General features: G+C 42.3%; 1 protein-coding gene across 1 annotated transcript; it reads left to right on the top strand.

The window, feature by feature from the left end:
• Positions 1–5,920: 5,920 nt before the first annotated feature.
• LOC140291734 (NLR family CARD domain-containing protein 3-like) lies at positions 5,921–15,785 on the top strand. Its single transcript, XM_072379438.1, has 9 exons — positions 5,921–6,017; positions 7,514–7,627; positions 8,089–8,167; positions 8,330–8,537; positions 8,699–10,487; positions 10,578–10,751; positions 12,348–12,509; positions 13,532–13,578; positions 13,705–15,785. Exons 1-9 carry the CDS (start codon positions 5,950–5,952, stop codon positions 14,232–14,234), a joined length of 3,171 nt encoding a protein of 1,056 aa, XP_072235539.1. The 5' UTR covers positions 5,921–5,949; the 3' UTR covers positions 14,235–15,785.
• Positions 15,786–17,172: the final 1,387 nt, after the last annotated feature.

Genomic DNA, 17,172 nt, shown 5'->3' with positions numbered 1-17,172 from the left:
TTTTTATATTCTTCACTAAAGGGAAAACAGGACAGGGAGGAAAAGGCTGAGCCAAACCAAGCTCATCTTTGGGCCAAGCAGCAAGAAGAGGAGCAGTGATAGAGGGAGAGCAGGTACTATAAAAGGAAGAGACTATGCCAGACCTGTGTATGTTTTAAAAGTCAGATGTATAATGCAGGATAATTGAAGTATTGTGTAAGATTATAATAGAAATATGTTCAAAAGATGGTTTTCCTTAACAAGAGTGAACAGATTAGACACTATCACCAACATGATAGTGAAATAGGGCTTGGGTATCTATTTTAAATACTGAAGGAAATATGAAGCATTTGTATATATTATCCCTCTGTCCCAGGACAGTTCATTCCTTTTTATTCCTAATCCATGACTTGATGAAATTCATTCTCCAGTTTTACATTGTAACTCATTTGCAAATCATTTAGGATGAGGCTGATGTTCTCTGATAACAAACAAAACAAATAAAAGTCATTATGATGTTGTTTTTGATCTTTTAAGACTCTGAAAATGGCCAGATTTAAATAACGGAATTAAAAAAATTTCCAGGGGAGCCCCTGAACCCGACTAGAAGTTCTGACTCATGACCTCAGTATTTTTTGGGCCCTGCGTACGGCCCTGGCCTTGTGTTATTTCACCATTAATCAGTGTTCCAGCAGTGGTGGAACTGCAGAAAGGATCAATGGAGATGAAAGTGTGCATCACAGAACTCGAGGCCAGCTGCATATTCAAGCTCTTAGAAATGACAGTAAAAGCAATAATAACAGAGCAAGATGCTTTGAAGATGCTTTTAGCATCAATGTGCAAATGAATCTGAAACCAAACCCAGTCCAAGTGCTCAGAGACCAGCGCTCATCCAGTTCCTGCAGTCAATCCAGTGTCAGGATACAGCAAAAGGTTGAAAAGAATCTGTTCCCCAGTATGAGAGATGACCTGCAGAGCAGAGAAAGGCACATTTGTACCAGCAGCAGCAGAAAAGTATGACCTACTGATAAATGTGTGGGTGAAATGGCCAGATGAGTTTATTCTTTTTGTGTTCACATCATAGCTGCTAAATTGTGTTAAGTTTAGTGTTATTTAAGTGGGAAATGTTCTTTTTCAGCGCTATTTTTCCATATTTTGCAAGCTATTACGTTAAATGTTTCAGTTTTTGTGTTGATCTTGTTCTCTGGATTTCAGTGTTCTTTTTCATCTTGAAATTAGTTCACTTTTGGACGTCAGTCAGTTTGCTTCCTGTTTCATTTTGTTTGCTCAGTGCCTTGTGCATTTTATTTAGTTCTGCTTCTGCTTCACTCCTGGTTGCTGTTACTGATTGTATTAGTCATCGCCTCCCTCAGCACATGTATGACCAGGGCTGCTCATTGAGTTCTGAATGAAGTTCTCATTCCTCTGACTCCTGCATGTGAATCTGGGTCCTCCTTCATCTACGAGCCGGTTAAGTTTAGATCACTAGAATTACCAGAAGAACCATCCTGGATTACTCTTTCACTGATGTTCCTGTTTTGCACATGAAGGACCACAATAACTGCACAATCAAGTCCACATGCAGCAACAAACTGTGGGGTAGATAATCATCAGCAGAGAGCCACACAGGCACCTTCTGATAGCTTTTACATTTTCATACCCCACTAAAGCCACTTCACTGCAGAAAGAGACAGTTCTTTACATTTCACCACCACTCAAACACAACTCAGCTCACTGAGGCAGAATATTGATCCTAAGCTGAATAAAATCCTCTCTGTGGTCACTCTGGAAGAACACAACTGGCTCCAGTTCCAGCACTGGGAGAAGTTTGCTGCTGATGGTTTGATGTGAGAGCTGATAGAAGAGTCATGGACAGTTAGAGATGGAGCTTTGCTCTGGCTCTCATGTTCCCCACACAGAGTGGTTTTAGTGTCCTCACACTGATCCATGCTGCTGAATTCACATCAGCTCACACACACTTTCTACCTTCATCTGCACCTCAGCTGCAGCACGGTGATGCCCCTCAGTATATTTAAGATTTGTTAAAGCTGTACTCTTCATATTGGACCCTTAGGTGCTGTAACCAGAGATTATTGGTGGTTACACACATGATTTAAAACCCTTCCCTTTGTATTATAAATATATTAATTATGTTGATCCCTGTTGATCTCCAAATAAAGTTAAAGTGTGGAGTCTGAGGCAGAGGAAGCTGCTGGATTTCTACCATCAGTCCAGTAGATGGAGGCATGGAGCTGCAGCCCAGCACACACAGCATGATTCTGATGATGATGAAGCAACATCTCCCAGTTCACTTTGACTGGAAGCTTTAGTCACCTCAACATTTTGAAGACTTACGCTTTAGTTTTTAGAGGATTTTTTAACAGGAAATGCGAACAATGACAAAACTCTAAATGTTTGTTCTTAAACTACTTGAACTAAACCAAAAAGGAAAGAGGAAACAAGACTAAATGTTTTCCACTTGGATTAAACACAACAATAAAGTAAAACAGGAAAGTTACTGAAGACAAAGCTCAGACTCACAGTTTGTTCAAACAGAGCGTTAAAGAAGAGGACTCTCCTCTCCACAGACTGAGGCACAGCTGAGCTGCTGCCTGCAATGAGTCACAGCTCCACCCCTGATGGGGGCAGGGCAGGTAATAGGTGGGGATTTTCTCACCAACAGCAGGATTTGTTAATATTATTCACAACAATGGAAATAATTCAACATCACTTCTAAAATTATTCATGTTAACCACATGATGTTGTTATCAGTTTCTACTGAAAATGATCAATAAATCACAAACTTTCACACGATTCACATCCAGCCCATAAAAGTTTATCATTAATCTTATTTTTATTATCTTGTTTTGAACCCTTTTGATTGGATGTTTGCTGTCAGAAACATTTAAAGTGTTTAGCTGCAGTCCAGCAGCTTCTATAAGTCACAATAACTTCACCTGATTCTCTGACATCAAGTGTTTCCACCTCACCTGTAACTCGTGTACCAGCAGTGACCACTGAAAGAGATGAATTATCACCAAACATGAGTCAGCTTTGGTCCTGAATGCAGCACATTGAAAGCTTTTTCCCTCACACTGCCTTGAAGTCTTCACCAGAGCTTTGGTTCCAACGACATGAACAAATTAATCATTTTCTTCAGTTTTTTATGTCCAGGCGCTGATCAGTGATCGGACTGAGGGCCTCAGATCTGTTTAAGCTGTTTGCTCTGCAGGTTAATTATTGATGAATTAAAGTCATATAAAGCTGCAGCAGCTGACCTCTGATCACTTTAAGACTCTTTTATGCTTTGCAGAGTTTCAGAGTGACGGCAGCCTGCAGACACAGAGGACTGATGTCGGAGAAGCAGCAGAGGATTTCCTCTTCTTCCACACAGACCTGGTCCAGACAGCAGAGAGCTGCAGAGGGAAGAAGTTCATGGAAGAAGCTGAGTAAGTGACACTTTGATTCATTTAACAAAGTCTCTGAGCAGAGAGAGATTTCCTCTGCTGATGAGACACAAGTCATGTGAGCTGAGAGTAAACAGCAACAATCAGTGTGTGTTGATGAGGAGCTGCAGCTTGTTACCAACATGAAATGTTTCCCACTCAGTCTGCTGCTGTTTTCTCCTCCAACAGAGGAACTCTGACTGGAATGTGCTGTTCACTGACACTCTGTTCATCACTGCTCTCTGAACACACTCACAATAAAACTCTGAGTCCTGATATGAGACCCAGATTAATCCTGGACTCTGATCCTGTTGGACTCTGATACTCAACCTGTTTTATGAAGGATCATAATTCAGGTGTGTCTGGAGCCTCTGTGTGTGATCATGTGGACTCATCAGTGAATAATATTTAACAGAGAGGAGTGAGCGCCCCCTGGTGGTTCCTGTCAGACTGCAGTGATCCTGCAGGATGGATTTCTGGAGTCCTGCTGCTACTTATCTACAGTATAGCTGTTCATGTCAGTTCAGTCCTGCATTCAGCCCATCAGAGTGTTTCAGATATCAGATTTATCATCATGCTGCAGGTTCAGATAATCAGTGTGTGTCACTGAATGGAAATGCTTCATCATCATCATCATCATCATCATCATCAGGATCATGATGTCTGTGCTGCTCCATGCCTCCATCTAGTGGACTGATGGAAGTACAGCAGCTGATCTTTTTACTGCCCAAATGATGGAGAGGAGGATTTGAGTTGATGTACAGATGAATGATTTGTGTTTCCTCTGCAGATGAAGGTAGAAAGTGTGTGTGAGCTGATGTGAATTCAGCAGTATGGATCAGTGTGAGGACACTAAAACCACTCTGTGTGGGGAACATGAGAGCCAGAGCAAAGCTCAGAGGTGAGATGACCATCTCTAACTGTCCATGACTCTTCTCCATGTCAGAGCTCAGCACTCACATCACCAAACCACCTTTATTCACAGGAACCAACCTGAACCTGAACCTGAACCAGAACCTGAATCAGAACCTGAACATGAACCTGAACCCAGCTGTGTGTCCTTTAAGAGCGACAAGTCACATGATTGGTTTATTAATTTCCAACATGATGTTCCATCAGCCCAACAGTGAGTATCTGTCAGTATTCAGTGGAGGCTGCATCATGTTTCAAATGATAAGCAGTTTTCAGCTGAATTACTTGAGACTTGGATCAGTTCTTGATGTCTCTGATGAGACTAATTAGCTGCATCATGTGTGTAATGTGATATTTTAGTTTAGCCCTGCAGCTCTTTATTAAAACAAAGGGAGAATATTGCTGAATATCTGTCCACTGATGTGGCTTTTTCACAGGAGCTGATTATGTAGTGAACAGGGCGGCTGATGTAGAAATATTACGTTCTCACACGTTGTGTTTAATGACGTCAGTTTAAAACGACCTTCTGAAGAAACAAGAACAAAATGACCAAATCAACCTGTAGCTCCCAATTAGCATGTGCTATACTAATTTAATGCAAAACATTTCGGAAGTACACAGAAATATACTTTGTTCCTCCTTTTCAAATGGTGCTAAACCTTACCTTTAGCCTTTTTATTTGTCCTGATTTTAACTTTGAACCAAAGTTTGTTCTTTCCTTTTGTTGTTGTCCAATGTTCTATTAAACTACATAGTTTCAAGTCCTTCAAAATAAAGTACTTCCGGTTCTACAGAAAATTAAAAAATGATAGCGCCAAAAAAAGGAAAATTTCTCAATTCATTGAGAACAATAGGTGCATTCGGACAGAGAGTTCTAAGAACTGTCCACCTCGAATTTAGTTATAAGAACTGCCCTTCCCCAGGGGAACTGTTTCATTTTGCATTTGCACATAAGTCGGGGACCTTGGTCGGGACTGATCTGCAACCTTGACGTGTTACTGTAGCGCCACTCAACAGCAAAACAAAACCCACAAAAAGTAAGGAGAGAAGAAAACAAAACAACACCACCAAGAAGCTAACATGGAGAGCGAGGAGGCCACCGTGTTTATGGTCTGCATGACGGTGATATTAATCATGGACGATCACATCAGGCGTCTAAGATGGAGGCTGGAAGAGCACACAGCGAGAGTCAGGAGATGAAGAATCGAGCAGCAGGCGATACTTCTTCGAGTTCTTCCAGTTCACACAAATCCCAGGCACCTTAATGACATGTTTGAAATTATTTGGTCAAATTCCTCACAGATGAAAAACAGCAGCCCCGTCTGTAGCACTCTGCTCTGAGGCGGTCAGATTTTCATGCTGCGGCTGGCTGCTAATGCTCATTCCGCCTTCCAGTTTCCACACACCTGCTGACGTCTGCCTGCAGAGTGGCAGAGCTGCCACAAGGGGGAGCTGTAACATTGTTCCACAGCAGCCACACTGACTCTCTGACAGGCCGTCTCACTGCAGACTCAAACACTATCACTGAATACTTTAGTTTAAAGAAAACTAGTGTTTTTCTGTCAGGATCCAGCAGAGACTCAGACCTGGACCTGAGCCCAGCTGTGTGTCCATGAAGAGCGACCGGTCAATGAATCCTCCTCTTGTCTTCAAATCAGACCAACATCCATCCACAAAGAGGTGAGCTGAGTGTAAATGTTGTAACGGAGTAAAATGTAGCAGAGTCAGTTTGAACAGTTTTTATTCCAACATGTGTTTAATGTGAGCTCAGCTCTGTTTCACATCCATTTCTATGTTCATATAACCGTGACCAAGTGATATTAACTGCACAGACCCAGAATAAACTGGAACCAGAGACTGCTATACAAAAAATATCAATTTTATTAATATATTTTTTGATAAAATACTTACCTCTAGAGTAGGTAAATTATGAAAGACAAAAAATACAATCAGACCAAACATGAGATGGTTAAAAAGAAAACAACCCTGGGACTAGACTGCACGACCGGGGGGAGGGGGGAGCCTTCTGAAGTTATGCACAGCAAGATAAAACATCACAAACACATGGCAATTTATGACTGAAATACCACTACACACTCAATTTACCTATTCACAGCAATCTTAAAGTGACAAACCACACAATAAAGCGCACATGCAAATGGCCGCACTGCTACACAGTCTCCCCCCTTAAAGATGGCAGAAAACGCCGCAAAAAAAAAAAAAAAAAAACCTGCCCAAATGATAAATTAAAAACAAACTCAAATAAACCTGGGAAAAACAGTGGTTGGCTTTTTTAGACCCATCTCCATTGAAAACCTTTCACACTGGAAACCTTCATTCCAGTTGGGCATGCAGGTGACTGGGGGCAACATTCAGAGATAATCATGTTAGTTTTGTTGTAGAAAGAATAAAATCTATTTTAAAATATCTCAGCACTGCTTAAGCGTACCTCCTTCTTGGCTGATGTCTTTAAACAATCATTCAATAGATCAGTCCCCTCCCAACACAGAATGCCTACAAACAATTCATACCACAAATAAACAGCCAAATGGTTATTCTCTAGTGATCAAGTAATATTAAAATCATGCTTTCAAACATCTAAAAAGTAGAGCCTACCAACTCAGCTTCAAACAAAGGCCTCAGCTCAGCTGCTCCCAGGTGTGTCAGTGCAGGAAGAAAGGCCCAAATGAGCCTTCCCGCCCCTTTTATTAACTCCACCCCATTTGCCTGCTCTAAGTTCTGGACTTCCTGTTCCTCCCTTCCACATATGTGAAGCGGTGTGTGTTGGATGTTTTCCACAAACACAGCAGGAACAAGAGGAAAGAATGGATGTTGGAGGGGGTGTTTCTGAGTGTCTGTAGGCTGGTCCAGCAGGTGTCACCTTTGTGCTTTGGCTCTAACACAGTGTAGGAAGTGTGAAGCCTCTGACTTCCAAAGTAAAAGTGCAGTTCATTCACAAATTAATGACTTTGTTTGAAGGACACAGTCAGGTTGATTACGATGCATCTGTTTTTTTTGGGGTATTTTTTAGGTGGTTGAAATATTGCCCATCAGTCTGGTCTTGACTTGGAGACAAAATATGGTTTTGAATATTTTGAGATTTTCAGAAATATCCTTTCAGATGTATTGTCATTAAATGCCTTTTTGTCTTTTGTCAATTATTTTGTGTTCTTTAGGAGGAAGCTGGAAAAGTCAGGCTCACCTGAACCTAAATCCAGCTCCAAGTGCCAGAAGACTGACCGGTCTATAAAACGTACTCCAAGGAAAAGGCACCACCCAGATGTTCAAAGGTACTGGAATATTTTAGAGATGAACGAAAGAAAATAAAGCATTTCATTTATTTTTTACATCTTCAGTACAACTTGACTGACAGATCAAGTTATCTCAGTGACGACTCTGTTTTAAACCTCTATCTGTCTAACACTGGGAGCATACCAGTACAACCAGTCTGATCCAAGCACACACTGGCTCTGGCTGCCTTGCTCCAGGGAACTTCAGCAGGGAGGGAAAGCTTTCTGAAGGGGTTGCTGAAAGCTGTTGGATCCAACCAAAGTGAGCTGAAAGCTCCAAGCAGCTGCAGACTGAGCTGTTGATTCTCAGTGGGATCAGCAGGACCAGTAAAGCTTTCCCACTGCAGGGAGTCCTCTGATTCACTGTTCACATCCACACATCACTTCATGGAGCTTTACCTTGTGTTTGTCTCTGTGTGGACAGACAGAATGTGAGCTCATTCTTCATGATTCCTCCACAGAGTGGACCAGCAGAGCTCAGAGGTTCCCAGTGGTCAGTCTGCCCAGCAGCATCAAACACAGCTGGACTCCATATTTATGGTCTGTACATGTACAACAACTACTTTTCCATCTATTCTGTTCACAGTCATCTCCATGCTGCACTTTGTAGACCAGTGGATTGTCAGTGTGTCCAACATGGATCTGATGTTTGGCTCCATGATTTCAGTCTGATTGGCTCATTCATAAAGTATTCTGTTCCAGCTGCTGGAGGACAACATGGTCACTTTTGTGAAGGAGGAGCTGAAGAAGATCCAGAAGGTTCTGAGTGCAGATTACCAAGAATGCTTAGAGAGTCAGAGGGAGGATGAGGATGAAGAGCAGAGGAGCAGCAGAGAGGCTTTAGTGAAGATCACAGTTCACTTCCTGAGGAGAATGAAGCAGGAGGAGCTGGCTGACCGTCTGCAGAGCAGTAAGAGGATTTCTCTAAAGATTTAACCTGCTGGATAAATGACACATTTACTGATGTCTCAACACACAGAACAACACATGTTCAAATACTTAATGAAGCTTAGATGATTTTTTTAAATGTTTTATGAAGCACTGACAAAAGTCTTATCCGTGTTCACTCAGAAACCCTCGCTGCAGTGTGTCAACGTAAACTGAAATATAGGCTAAAGAAGAAGTTCCAGTGTGTGTTTGAGGGGATTTCTAAAGCAGGAAACCCAACCCTTCTGAATCAGATCTACACAGAGCTCTACATCACAGAGGGAGGGACTGGAGAGGTCAATGATGAACATGAGGTTAGACAGATTGAAACAGCATCCAGGAAACCAAATAGACCAGAAACAACCATCAGGCAAGAAGACATCTTTCAAGCTTTACTTAAAAGAGAAGAACCAATCAGAACAGTGATGACAAAGGGAGTGGCTGGCATTGGGAAAACAGTCTTAACACAGAAGTTCACTCTGGACTGGGCTGAAGGCAAAGCCAACCAGGACATCCAGTTCATGTTTCCATTCACTTTCAGAGAGCTGAATGTGCTGAAAGAGAAAAAGTTCAGCTTGGTGGAACTTGTTCATCACTTCTTTACTGAAACCAAAGAAGCAGGAATCTGCAGCTTTGAAGAGTTCCAGGTTGTGTTCATCTTGAGCGGTCTGGATGAGTGTCGACTTCCTCTGGACTTCCACAACAAGGAGCCCCTGACTGATGTTACAGAGTCCACCTCAGTGGATGTGCTGCTGACAAACCTCATCAGGGGGAAACTGCTTCCCTCTGCTCGCCTCTGGATAACCACACGACCTGCAGCAGCCAATCAGATCCCTCCTGACTGTGTTGACATGGTGACAGAGGTCAGAGGGTTCACTGACCCACAGAAGGAGGAGTACTTCAGGAAGAGATTCAGAGATAAGAAGCAGGCCAGCAGCATCATCTCCCACATCCAGACATCACGAAGCCTCCACATCATGTGCCACATCCCAGTCTTCTGCTGGATCACTGCTACAGTTCTGGAGGATGTGTTGAAAACCAAAGAGGGAGGAGAGCTGCCCAAGACCCTGACTGGGATGTACATCCACTTCCTGGTGGTCCAGGCCAAAGTGAAGAAGGTCAAGTATGATGGAGGAGCTGAGACAGATCCACACTGGAGTCCAGAGAGCAGGAAGATGATTGAGTCTCTGGGAAAACTGGCTTTTGAGCAGCTGCAGAAAGGAAACCTGATCTTCTATGAATCAGACCTGACAGAGTGTGGCATCGATATCTCAGCAGCCTCGGTGTACTCAGGAGTGTTCACTCAGATCTTTATAGAGGAGAGAGGGCTGTACCAGGAGAAGGTGTTCTGCTTCATCCATCTGAGTGTTCAGGAGTTTCTGGCTGCTCTTCATGTCCATCTGACCTTCATCAACTCTGGAGTCAACCTGATGGAAGAACAATCAAAATCTCAGGAGTCTGAAACACTAAAAGAGACTCTCTTCTACCAGAGTGCTGTGAACAAGGCCTTACAGAGTCCAAATGGACACCTGGACCTGTTCCTCCGCTTCCTCCTGGGTCTTTCACTACAGACCAATCAGAGTCTCCTACGAGGCCTGCTGACACAGACAGGAAGTAGCTCACAGACCAATCAGAAAACAGTTGATTACATCAAGGAGAAGATCAGTGAGAATCTGTCTACAGAGAGAAGCATCAATCTGTTCCACTGTCTGAATGAACTGAATGATCGTTCTCTAGTGGAGGAGATCCAACAGTCCCTGAGTTCAGGAAGTCTCTCCACAGATAAACTGTCTCCTGCTCAGTGGTCAGCTCTGGTCTTCATCTTACTGTCATCAGGAAAAGATCTGGATGTGTTTGACCTGAAGAAATACTCTGCTTCAGAGGAGGCTCTTCTGAGGCTGCTGCCAGTGGTCAAAGCCTCCAACAAAGCTCTGTTAGTATCCTGATTGTTAGATTTGATCATCAGTACTGTGCTATCTTTGACGTGTATAAAGACTTTCTTGTTTTGTTATCATCTCTTTAGGCTGAGTGGCTGTAACCTCTCAGAGAGAAGCTGTGAAGCTCTGTCCTCAGCTCTCAGCTCCCAGTCCTGTAGTCTGACAGAACTGGACCTGAGTAACAACAACCTGCAGGATTCAGGAGTGAAGCAGCTTTCTGCTGGACTGAAGAGTCCAAACTGTAAACTGGAATCTCTCAGGTTAGGTTAAAGCAACTTGTATAACTGATGATGGTGCAAATCTTAATGTGATGCATGGAGTGTCCTGAGATCCCGACCCATAAGAAATGGGAGAATCTTGCTTCCACATTCTGTCTTACATTAAAGAGGATGACACTGTAAACTTTAGCAGGACAAACATTACTGTTAAACTTTGTCCTCATGTCTGAACTTCTGAGAATGAGAGAAAGAATAATAAACATATAAAAGGTAAAAGCAGCGATGATGGCTATTGTCACCAAGGTGTTGAGCCTGAGCTCGTACCTCGAAGGATGTATAGATGGAGAACAAACAATTTTAGTAATCAGCATCGTGAAAGGGTTGCCCATTTTCTGTCAAAATCCATAAATATATGGAGTTAATCTCTTCATATATTCACTTATATATTATTCATACATATAGGCCTATCACTTCCTGTTGTCAGTGGGCGGGGCCAGGGCGTTGGAAGGTTATGGGCATTTGTTTAGGGTGAAAGAGATGAAACCCCATCAATCTGAGGACTTTCGGATGATTATAGCAGTGATTTTTAATATCACATATTGAAACTCGCCACACCATCCAGCGAAAAGTCAGTTTTCTAAATGAAGTATTTGTTATCTGATGTCTGACCCCATTTGAAGTTGGTGTGGTGAATGAGGTCCGAGTCATTAGTCAAAGATCAAACCAACAATATCCTATGAGATGGTGAAACATCAAAATTCAATCCTTTGGTGACATGAGTTTTATTTAAATACTGACCGAGTTTCAGGGTGTTGTGATAAAACCTGTAGGAGTTTGTTAAGATACAAGTCCTGATAAGGAACAAAATTGCAGCTAAAATCAGATTTAAATTCAAAATGGCTGACTTCCTGTTTGATTTTTGGATGGTTCCAAGAGCTGTCTTGTAGGGTTGACATGCATGTATCAAATTTCATCCACGTCAGTGAAGTTAGTGGGCAGGGCTGAGTTCTACCCACTTCTGAGACAGTTCAAATATGAACCTTTTCACCATTCCTGAATCATGAGCTAAATTTCCAAGGCCCCCAAAATCAATTTGTTTGCCAGGAAAATAAATGCTACAGATACAAATTGTCAGGTTTTAAGTTTTCTTTTGTCATGTTTTGAGGTTTTTGTCATGTTTCCAGGTTAATTTCTTTTCATTTTTTTCCCCTTGTCACTTAGCTTCACTCAAGCCACCTGTTTTCTGTTTCACAGCTGCACCTTGTCACCAATCACCTTCCCCAGTATTTAGTTTCCAGGTTCACTCACAGTCATCACGAAATCCTCACCTTACCTTTCATGTTTCATGCCACATTTGTTAGCCACGTCTTGTCAGTTCAGGTTTTTGCCACTTGTTTTGCCATAGTCTTATCTTCCGGCTCTGCCGCGCCCTTGGTTCTTGCCTTGTGCTTTTTGTTTTGTAAATCTGTTTTTTTTTTAAGTCGCATTTGGGTCCTCCCTTCTGGCACTACGCATCGTGACACAAAGGGCCTTCGCACCGCCTTTGGTGCTTGGGCCAAAACAGAAAAGAGAATTATTTAGGAAATTTAAGGAGGACATTTGAGTAAATAATTACATTTACATTTTGTGTGTCTGCAGCCTGTCAGGCTGTCTGATCACAGAGGAAGGCTGTGCTTCTCTGGCTGAAGCTGTGACCTCCAACCCCTCCCATCTGAGAGAGCTGGACCTGAGCTTCAACCATCCAGGAGACTCAGGAGTGAAGCTGCTGACGGCTGCACTGAAGGATCCACACAAACTCAGGTATGGAGAGGCCTGCTGCAGCCACACACAATATCTGATAGAGGAAGAAGAGCTGGAAACATGTTCTCTGTCCTGCACTCAGCCCTGTGTTTTTGCTTCCTGCTGAGTGTTACATGAACAATCCCACATGTAGGAGCCTTTTTCCTTTGCTCACAGCAGAAACTCTGGTTGAACAGAAACAGCAGATATTTGTGGAGGAGGTCTCTAAGGAGAACATCTGCAGGAACAACAGTGAGAAGTGTCTGTTGGTCCTCTGACCCTGGATCAGATACAGAGATGGGTCCAGAACATGTTAGCCTAGCTTAGCACCGCCAGCTTAGAGAGATTAGGGTGATGTGCGTGGCAAAGATAGGACCCGGATGCAGATCTTTGAACTGAAAACTTGATTTCTTTAAACAGTCTAACAAAAAGCGTGGCTGAGCCAGTATACAAAAACTTCGAAAACAAAAGCCTGACTAGAACTGTGAAAAACCTGACATGGATAACAAGGACAAACCTGATACCATGAGTGACAATGACATGAATGACGGTGAGGATCTGAGGAAAGAGGGACCTGAAGCTGAAGACACTCTGGCAGACGGCCAGATGAGGGACCTGGATCCACAAAACCAACAAACATAACAAGCACAAAGATTTGTAAAACCATTTTCAGCTAAAGTTCCCTTTTATGAATTACCGTCAACCTGGAAATATGTATGGTAATAATTTTCACAAAACCGAATATTATAAATTGAAAAATGTTTTTTTTTTTTTTTTTAAAGTTCAAAATCAGACTTTCAGTTTAAAATATTTGTTTCAAATGAACAGACTCTGAAATGGTTGAAAGAAGCAGTTTTGTATCTGTCAATGTTAGTCCAACAGCTTTCATTCTAGTTTCCAGATGCTAAATTCCAGTGGATGTATCCAGATGTTTTCGTGTTTCTTTCTCAGTGTAGAACATGTGTGTGTGAGCCATGTAATGTCCATGTTTGCATGCTGAAAGAGACTGTGCTGCTCTGACCCCCCCCCCCTCCTCCTTTCAGGGTGGAGCCTGCTGGAGAACGATGGTTGACACCAGGTCTGAGGAAGTGTAAGTGTGTTCTTCATCTGATTCATGACATCCAACCATCTTCACACTGTCACATCACTCATTGATCAAAGTGAACAGATGATAGATCAATAACTGCAGCTGGATTGTGTTTGTTCTCTCCATCAGATTCCTGTCAACTCACAATCGACACAAACACAGTGAACAAAGAACTGAAACTGTCTGACAACAACAGGAAGGTGACACGTGTGGAGGAGGTTCAGTCATATCCTGATCATCCAGACAGGTTTGATGACTGGTGTCCTCAGCTTCTGTGTAGAAATGTTCTGACTGGTCGCTGTTACTGGGAGGTCGAGTGGAGAGGAGAAGCTTATATATCAGTGAGTTACAGAGGAATCAGCAGGAGAGGAGGCAGAGACTGTATGTTTGGATGGAATGACCAGTCCTGGAGTCTGACCTGCTCTGATAGAGGTTACTCTGTTTATCACAATAAGAGAGAAACACACATCATATCCTCCTCCTCTGTCTCTAACAGAGCAGCAGTGTATGTGGACCGTCCTGCTGGCACTCTGTCCTTCTACAGAGTCTCCTCTGACACACTGATCCACCTCCACACCTTCAACACTACATTCACTGAAGAACCTCTGCTGCCTGGATTTGGGTTCTGGTCACCTGCTTCCTCAGTCTCTCTGTGTTGAGTATAAAGAGTTTCCTCCTGTCAGAGAACCACTGTTGAACAGATAGTTCAGTCTGTACATGTCTGTCTCTTTCACTCAGAAACACCTTTCCAGATTCATGGATTCAGTCAGTTTCTGTTTGAAACTCTTCTAAATGATTCCTTGGAAACTTCTTCCTCTTCCAGTCCTTTAAAATGGAAGCTGCCATTCTTCCAGGATGTTGTTTTTCTGTGTTTCCAGTCAAAGCTTCACACTAAAAGTACATATATAGTACATACATTCAGCAGCATCTTACAGTTTGCTGTTCTTTGTTAATATTCCACCATAGAACCAACTACCAGCTTGTGATTGTAGACAGGTTTATTTCAATACTTGTCATTCATTTAGTGCCTGTGTAAGACTGAATTATATTGTTTAAAGCTCATTATTTCAGGTGAATGTGCCTTCATTTAGATTCAGATTCACTTTGTCATTATGTGTACATAAAAACTAAATGCTATTTCTCAAGTTAAAACACTTTAAAGAAGTCAGAGCAAACTTAGAAATTGTCAGGTAAAATTTATAAGAAAATACAGTATTTAAAAAAAAAAAAAAAAACTAAATACAAATGATAATAATAGAATAAATGCTGAATACTAAAAATTTCAAAGTTAAAGTGCATAGTGGGGACCGACAGCCAGTGATTACTTTGTGTTTAGCAGTCCAACAGCAGTCGGCAAGAAACTGTTGCTCCTGAATCTCCTTCCTGACAGCAGGAGGGAAAAGAGACAGTTGAGAGGTCCTGAATGATGCACTCACCTCTGCAGCTTTTGTTGTAAATGTCCCCAGTGGTAACAGCAGGACTCCCAACAATCCTCTCCGCTGTTTTTACCACTCTGCTCAGTCTCTGTCCCTCTTCTGCTCTGCTGTTCCCGTACCAGGAAGTCATACAGTAGGTTAGGGTGCTCTCGATGGTCTTTTGGTAAAACGCAGTCAGGGCTGATTTGGAGAGGCCTGTTCTCTTCCTTTTGGAGGATCTATCCTCACAAAGGTCCTCCAAACACTCTCAGCAGACAGCTGCAGAACCTGGTCAGTAGTGTCAGTCTTTGTGCACCCCTGGTGTTAGTGACCTCAAACCGGGAATAAAACCTGTTTAGGTCATCTGGGAGCGATGGATTGTTGCACTGAGCTGTTTTGGCTGGATGTTTGTAGCCTGTTTCTGTCTGAAATCCCTGCCACAGGCACCTCGTGTCCCTGATGTCTTAAAAGTGCTTCTCCAAGTTCCTCCCATGCTGTTTCTTAGCCTCTTGCCTCCCTGTATGCTACCGCGTCGCCAGCTTTAAAGGCAGAGTCACGGGTCTTCAGGAGTGAACGGACCTCGCCTGTCAGCCATGACTTGTTTGTGGACCGTGTTTTAACAGTTTTCACCACAGTCACATCATCAACACATTTACAGATGAATCCCATTACAATAGGAGAGGTTTCAGCACCAACCCAAATGAAGCTTTTTACTCATCTTTTCTATTCTGACTTTGTTTTATGTGACATGATAATTTACTAACTGTGTGTACTTTTTTATGAATAAATCCTATAATTCCTCACAAAGTGTCCTCCGGTGTATTCATTTATAGCAACTCGTTGTGATGTTGATAACATCCAGTTATGTTGATGAAACCTGAACGTAGAGGCCTGGATGACTTTGACTCCTGAGATGACACCTCTAAGGACACCTCTGGGTTGTTTCGGTCTGGATATGTCCTGTAACTCACACATAAAACACATTTCTTGGATGTCCTTCTTTCACACACATACAGGAACATCCTTCCTTAGAGTGATGCAGGAAAACTGCTCCATGCATGTGTTACTTACAGGCTGCACTGTTGTGATCCCTTATCAGGACGTCAGCGAGTTGAGGAACTAGCAGGGATCATAAAGATCTGAAATACAAGCATCCTGACTGCAGCTGCTCTGCCCGGTGGAGAATCTTACCTGCTCTTTGGGGGTCAAGCCTACGATCCCAGGCACATCTGTCTCATCTCCAACAACAAACCTCTGCAAAGCAACCAAGAAACAGATGGAGCTGAATCTAACTGTGTTGTAGGTCGACTGCTTGGCATGTGACTGGAAAACTAAAAGCTGCTCTCTGACGACCCCACACTGACCTGATGCAATAACTCAGGCTGATAGAGGAGAAACTGAGTGAAATAGAGTGGAATAATTCAACAGCACATTATTTAGAATATATATATATATACATAATATATTCATTTCATGAACAGTACAACAAATAAAAAGAAAAGAAATTGTGAAACATAATTTAAATCGACACTTTTCAAGATTGGGAAGGAGCAGTTAGAAGAATCTAATTCTTATTTATAAACTGATTTACTTTAACAGAAAAAAGTCTAAGATGGTTTATTATTTCGATTTACATTCACCATCAAACACTCTTATTAGCTGCAACATGGAGAAAACTCTAAATAAATGAGTAAATATAAACATCCAGTTAGAATTCCAGTCTATAATGTCTAATTGTTTTCTCCTTATACATTTTTTTGAACAGGGAAACAGTGGCACAGCCAAGGCTGCAACTCCAGGTTCCGCTTAGTGTTTTTTCTTATCCTGGTTTTTCCTTCCACCAACAAGAGGAAGGGATGATATGCAGCCCTGACACATCCGTTTTCTATCTGTTCCTAATTACCTTCCATGTAGAAATACCTTGTCGTCTTTCCCATTCTTTGCCAGATAGTCTGCATTATCAGTGATCATTCTGGTTTTCAATGTTAAACCATAGTCTTGTTTTGGATGACTCTTACCGTTTTGGATTTATTATTACGTTTTTGGATTTACTCTTCCTTGGATTATCTGTGTCATGTGCCTGAGCTCACCTGTGAGTCAGCTGCCTATCTGCTTCAGCCCTTTCCGCAGGTGGTATTTGTGTGTTCAGGTCCTCAATAAAGTGAGTTATTTTTTAAATCAC

This window comes from Leuresthes tenuis, unplaced genomic scaffold (genome assembly GCF_036924035.1).
Source record: "Leuresthes tenuis unplaced genomic scaffold, fLeuTen1.0.hap1 SCAF_1, whole genome shotgun sequence".
In the NCBI taxonomy this organism is placed as follows: Eukaryota; Metazoa; Chordata; class Actinopteri; order Atheriniformes; family Atherinopsidae; genus Leuresthes; species Leuresthes tenuis.
The sequence above is the reverse complement of the archived record's forward strand: the minus strand, read 5'-3'. Positions and strand labels throughout refer to the sequence as shown.

Bases quoted from the DNA above. Each gene is read 5' to 3' on its own strand.
- LOC140291734 (XM_072379438.1), top strand. From the start codon at position 5,950: ATGAAGAGCGACCGGTCAATGAATCCTCCTCTTGTCTTCAAATCAGAC. The intron at 7,628-8,088 runs GTACTGGAATAT...ATTCCTCCACAG, and splicing joins CACCACCCAGATGTTCAAAG to AGTGGACCAGCAGAGCTCAG. The intron at 8,538-8,698 runs GTAAGAGGATTT...GTGTTCACTCAG, and splicing joins GGCTGACCGTCTGCAGAGCA to AAACCCTCGCTGCAGTGTGT.